We start from the raw sequence: 6456 nt of genomic DNA on the forward strand, positions 1-6456 counted from the left end.
TATATGGCCTCGAGGATCTTTTAATTAAAACACAATATTTGTTACTCTCAAATAGGTCCGAACTTGATAGTCAAATGAGCATTAAATTTGTTTAAAAAAATATAATTAAACTAATTAAATATATTTTTAAGTAAACTAAGTTTAAAGTAAATCAAACAATTACAAAATAATATAAATTCATAAGAATAGTTTATTACCATAATTAATTTTGCCTTCAAACTATAAATGAAAAGTTGCTTTTTCTTTATTTTACTTTCGACACCACTGTAAAATAAATTCTAAGCTTGGAATGGTTCTCTCTATTTTCAAGGAGACGCACCGTAGTCCTATTTATATATTAGTTGCCGTAAAAAACCGTTTGTGACACCGAGCTGACTTTAAATTGTCGACTGAAACGTCGTCGTTTTAATCAGGAAAACTATTAATTATTTTTTAATTTATTAATTAATAAAAACTGGGAGGTTCGAGCGTAACCTTATTCGGAGCTGGGTTTGCTTTTAGCCATTGATATTTGATTCTCTGTCTCTCTCTTTCTTCGTCTCTCTCGCGAAAATCGTATCAGCAACAATGTCTGGGGAATCAGCGAGCGCAATTCAAAAGGGTCAAGTAAGATTCAAACTATATCATCACTCACGTTTTCGATTCTATTTGATGAGAGGGAAGAAAGTTCTAACCTTAGGTTGTATTTGGTGATTAGGTTGATCTCTTAGACTTCATAGACTGGTCTGGGGTTGAATGCCTCAATCAGAACTCAACCCACCCTCTCCCCAATGCTATCAAACAGGTTTCCCTTTTCTCTCTTTTCTTCAAACCCCCATTATTTTATTTTTAATCCCATGTTTCATTTCCTGTTTTTGAGACGCAAGTTTTGTGCTCTTCCTTAAAGGGTCCTTGTTTTTCGATAATTTTTAACAGGGTTATAGAGAAGACGATGGTTTGCATCTGGAGAGTGATGCTGATGAGCAGCTTTTGCTCTATATTCCTTTCACACAAGTTGTTAAACTCTATTCCATTGTTATCAAAGGTCCTGAAGATGAAGGTAACATGTTCTTTCACACTAATTGAACAAAAGGGACCCTAAATTATGCTCTTCTCTCATACAGTCATTCCCTGACAAAGTAACAGTATCAGCGGCTGCTGCATGATATATTAGTCAATTAATGTTACGTAGGATGTAAAATGTGGTAGAAATAAGGTGTCCTGGTACATCTTTCTTTTTGTTTGGCAACTTTTAGTCTGTTTTCTGAACTCAAATGTCAGAGATGATTTTTCAGTTTTTATATATATGATGATCTTCACTGATTTGCTACTGCACATTTTTTCATGTTGATGTGATTATAATGGGAATGCATTGTTGTCTTTTAGGCCCCAAGACAGTGAAGCTCTTTTCTAACAAGGAGCACATGGGATTCAGGTATGGTTTGGCCAAAATTGTTTGTTTGTCGTAGCTCTGTTGTCTTGTGTGGCTCAATTAGTTGCTGATCAATTGTTAATGACAGTAATGTCAATGACTTTCCACCAAGTGATGTGGCAGTTTTGTCCGAGGAAAACCTTAAGGTAGTTTTCCTATAACTCCTCTACTAAGTTCATGAAATGACATGTGACAAAGCAATTTCATGATATCTTTCCACACATACAGAATAATTAACAGCACCATTATTCCATTGTACTCTGACAGGGGAAACCGGTAATTTTAAAGTATGTTAAATTCCAAAATGTTCGAAGGTATGTTGTATTGTTGTTTTCCTTTGTTCCTTCATTTTGGAAATTGTCTCACGTTAGTATCATCTAATTAATGGGAGTACCTTCTAATTTGTGTTAATTACTTGATCAGCTTGACAATTTTTATTGAGGACAACCAATCAGGTTCAGAGATCACAAAAGTTCAAAAGATTGTGCTGCACGGTACAACGTAAGTTATAAACCATCTATCAAGTTAGATTAACCTTCATTTCTAGCCTTACAACTTTAAGTTTCCTTTGCTGTGAATACAGAATTATCAAATCCCTTATCACTCATATTTTGTTTTTCTGTTCCCCTTAATTGGATTGTCGTTCCTATCTGTTTATTCATCTACATCTAATATTTAACATATATTTTTTACACAATTTTATTGTCAATCAGGATCTAGTGAAAGAAACAAGAAAGTTATAGGATCCAGATATTCATTTCATTTTTTTCTAATTGCAATGTTATTTAAATTGCTTTGCATCATGCTGTAGCATTTGTCACTTTGGAATCAGTGCTTAATTCACTTGCATGGGTATTAAATCTTTCTTCCTTGGGGAGATTAAGGTGGGTGGGGTTGTTGGTTAGGAAAAACTGTAAATGAAACAGGTTCATTTGTGCTAATTTTCTTGTTTAAAATCTTATCTACATATATAACTCATGAATTTTCTGATATTATTCTTTTAATGCAGAGTTGAAACAACGGATATGAAGGGTTTGAAGAAGATTGAGGATCATTGACTCCCTTGAAAGAGTAGATTCAACCCATTCAAGTTTGCTCCTAATCCACCCTTTAGAAATTTTGATTGGAAATGTTTTATATGAGCGTCATGAATGATGGTTTATGACTGCTAATGTCTATCTCATTTCAAATAAGACTGATGCACAGTATATCAACATGGTTGTGACGATTTATGTGATAGGAGGTAACATTCGAGGTGCAGGGTTTTGAAGTGTGTAAACTTATTGTGTTTAAAATTAACTTGAATGACTGAATCTGGAAGGAGCTAGAGTGCATTGATGGTGTCATCGTAATCAGTTATACTGCTAAGATTTAGGAATATCACCGCTACCTGCACCAAGTAGGGTCATGCCTCTATTTTCTGTTCACCCTTGTACCTATATTCTACACCATCATCGCTTTTTTCTTCTTGCTCCATAAACAATATATGTACTAAGCACATGAAATAACGGAATGGGCTTCTGAACTGTAGTTGAGCCGTTTTGCTGTTCATAAACTAGTTGTGGAGATTCTATCTTGACACAACTATAGCCAAGCCTGTGACGCATTTTGCAATATCAATTGTCAAACAAAAGGATCCAAGAGAAATATTTCCATTATTACAACTATAATTGCCAAATTTATGTTGTCACCATTTTGGTTGTACTGGTAAAACTGCTGAAGTAATTTGGTTATAGATAGGTTTTTTAACTTAAGCTAAGCAAAACATTTTTGGCCGAATCAGATAGCGTTACCCTTATCCTGGTTTAACAAGTGCGAGATTGTCTCAATTCCATGTGTCGAAAGTGTTGCTTGGATTTACATTCTCCTAACTTCCATAATTTTTTAATAGGTTCGTTTTATATGCCGAAACTTCATACAACTTCTGAAATTCATATTCATTTGTAAATTTTTCTTAAATTAAGGCAAGGATATGTTTCCAAAAGGTTACATTCTTGAAACCATATACTCTATTTGTAAAATTTTATTTCATCGACTTAAATGCGAAAAATAATATTATCGTAATGGGTTATATACCCCTTTTACACTTTCCCCGCTGGACAAAATCTGCCGCAACAAGTTTATTTAAATCTGATCGATTCAAATTTTATTTTATCCTAAATCCAAAACAAACCAACCTGTAAACACCCTGCAAGAATCGTCATGAATGTACAGCACATGCCATATTACCTGATGACCGAATGTGATGCCTAAAATCTCTCACTTGACAAATTTGAATATTATTTTGATGATTCGCATCTCTTAACTTTTCATCTGGTTTTTTTGCCGGCCCAATTCTAGTACCTATTCACTATTTCAAGCGGGAGCAAACGAATACAAATAATTGCATGTCATTTTACGTTTATAACATAGTTGCTGTCACGGGTCATTCTTTTTAATATGAGTATTTTTTTAAGAAATTACCAAAATATGGGTTTTTTTTTAGAAAATGATGAAAATATGGTGAATGTATAAAATTGCCAATGTCGATTTTAATTGTCAGTAAGTTAGTTAAAATATAAAATCGCCAATGACAATTTTGAAAAAAAAATTGCGAAAGTAAAATCACCAATAGTGATTTTAGAAGTTGAAAAAGTAAGTAAAATCGCCAATGTCAACCTTTGACGGTCAGAAATTGTTTTAACTTTTTTAAAAACGTCAATGACGACCTTTGACTAATCACAGATACCAGAGAATGTTATAAAACGCCATTGGTGATTTTGGATTGATGAAACTATAAATACTGTAATTTGCCTTCAGAACGAGTCGACCCTAAAGTTTTTGTTTCTAAGAGTGTAAGAGTGTGATTAACAGCTTGTGTTTTATCAAAAGAAAAAATGAGTGTGACTATTGTAGTTTATTTCAATGGTGAGATTATATCAAATACAAGTGAAGGTGTGACATTTGTATGTGAGAAGTCGACATGTGTGAATATTCCATATAATATATCATTTGAAGATTTAAAGTATTGGCTTTGTCAATACGTTCATGAAGTTCCATTTCTAAAAATAGTAGAAAGTGTTATGTATCGATGTCCAATATCAATATTTGGTGGTTTTATTCAATATCATACAATTCAAATAACCAACGATGAAGGTGTTCAACAAATGTTTCAGATACATCAGCAACGTCCTCCTCCAAATGGTATGATTGAGTTGTATGTTGTTTTCAAAAATATAGAGGTTGAAGCAGAATTTTCGAGCACAATGGTAGAGACAAAGATAGAATGAGAACTCAACAACAGCGAAAGTGATGAGAACGAATTTGAAGAAGAATATAGAAGTGGCGAAGACAACGATGAGGATCTTGACGATGATAATGATGAAGAAGGGTCCCATATGGGTGGGCAACATCCTTTTGGGGAGCCACCTTTCATGCGTGAGTTAGATCTTGGTGCTATGAATGTTACTGAGTTTCCAGAGTATGCAAATTTAGGTATGTGATATTTAAAATTATGTTAGTATAATTAATTAAATTTCTGTTACTTAGTTTATATTCGTTATTGGTAGGTAACACAGAGATAGATGGTGAGTTGTATATTGGAAAGCAATTCAGTAACAAAGAAGCTATAATAAGAGTTGTAAAGCATTATAGTATATCAAAAGGAGTAGATTACAAAGTGTTCGAGTCAGAATCAAATACGTTTTACTGTAAATGTATAAGGTATGGCTTTGATTGTAGGTGGCTTCTCCAATGTAGTTTCAGGAAGAACGAGTATTTTTGGAAAATCCAAAAATACAACGGTCCACACACTTGTACTGTTGGAATCATTTCTCAATATCACAGAAAGTTGGATACAGACTTAATTGCATAATGTATAAAGCCAATGGTAGAATCTGATCCTTCTTTTAAAATCAAAGTAGTAATTGGGGAAATTCAATCTCGCTTTGGGTATACGATAAGTTATCGAAAAGTGTGGTTGGCAAAGCAAAAGACAATTGAAAATGTATTTGGTAAGTGGGAAGCCTCATTTGAAGCTTTGCCGCAATGGTGCATAGCAATGTGTGATGCTGATCAAGGTTCTATTGTGAAATTAGATGTTGTACAGGCTTATCGCAATGATGAATTGGTTCCTAATGTTCAAATATTTCAGCGAGTGTTTTGGACTTTTGGTCCCTCCATTAGAGCATTCTGCCATTGCAAGCCACTTGTGCAGGTTGATGAGACACATTTATATAGAAAATACAAAGGAGTTCTACTAGTTGCTGTTGCACAAGATGGAAATCAGAATATATTGCCGATTGCATTCGCTGTAGTTGAGGGTGAGATAGCAGATGCTTGGAGTTTTTTCCTAGAAAATTTACGAAAATATGTCGTTACTAAAGATGGCGTTGGGTTGATTTCTGATCGTCACAAGTCAATTATAGCAGCAATCAGAAGAAGTAATGGCCAGTGGGAACCTCTAAGAGCATTCCACATGTATTGTATCAGGCACATTGCTGCAAATTTCTTGCGTAGATTCAAGACTCCCAACTTGCATAAACTTATTGTTCGGATGGATAATAAACTTGATTTTTGTATTTTAAATAATATTATTAATATATTACTAGATGACCTTTTCTATACTAATGAAATTTGATTTTGTTATTTACAGGTTACTCAAGAACTGAACATGAATTTAATATTCATTATCAACGATTACGGGAGCGTGGACAAGATTATGAAGACTGGCTTAGTGAAATACCAAGAGAAAAGTGAATTTTAGCATTTGATGGCAGACATCGAGGGGTCATATGACGAAGAATCTCGTTGAATGCATTAATTCTGTTTTAAAAGGTGCCCGCAATTTGCCTATCACAGCACTTATAAGAGCCACTTACTTCCGACTGGCACAGTTATTTGCACGTAAGGGAAGCGAGGCATATGCACGGAAGAATACTAGACATTTGTTCTCAGAAAATATTACAAGTCGTCTTCAATCAAACGAGCATGACTCAAGAAACCTCCGTATCACACAGTTTGACAGATGTAATAAGGCTTTTCATGTTCAGGATTTATCCAACAAC

The 6456-nt window shown here is 34.1% G+C and overlaps 2 protein-coding genes across 2 annotated transcripts; both read left to right on the forward strand.

Moving 5' to 3' along the window:
* The first annotated feature begins 477 nt into the window (after window positions 1–477).
* LOC113872801 (PITH domain-containing protein At3g04780) lies at window positions 478–3030 on the forward strand. The gene is made up of 8 exons (XM_027510628.1): window positions 478–606; window positions 698–784; window positions 916–1039; window positions 1366–1414; window positions 1500–1557; window positions 1679–1725; window positions 1835–1912; window positions 2421–3030. The coding sequence occupies exons 1-8, from the start codon at window positions 568–570 to the stop codon at window positions 2467–2469; spliced, it is 531 nt and encodes a 176-aa protein (XP_027366429.1). The 5' UTR covers window positions 478–567; the 3' UTR covers window positions 2470–3030.
* A 2246-nt stretch (window positions 3031–5276) lies between these two features.
* LOC113871654 lies at window positions 5277–6148 on the forward strand. Its single transcript, XM_027508754.1, has 2 exons — window positions 5277–5967; window positions 6045–6148. The coding sequence occupies exons 1-2, from the start codon at window positions 5277–5279 to the stop codon at window positions 6146–6148; spliced, it is 795 nt and encodes a 264-aa protein (XP_027364555.1).
* The last annotated feature ends 308 nt before the right edge of the window (window positions 6149–6456 follow it).

Source organism: Abrus precatorius, unplaced genomic scaffold (genome assembly GCF_003935025.1).
Source record: "Abrus precatorius isolate BTA unplaced genomic scaffold, Abrus_2018 Scaffold7, whole genome shotgun sequence".
In the NCBI taxonomy this organism is placed as follows: Eukaryota; Viridiplantae; Streptophyta; class Magnoliopsida; order Fabales; family Fabaceae; genus Abrus; species Abrus precatorius.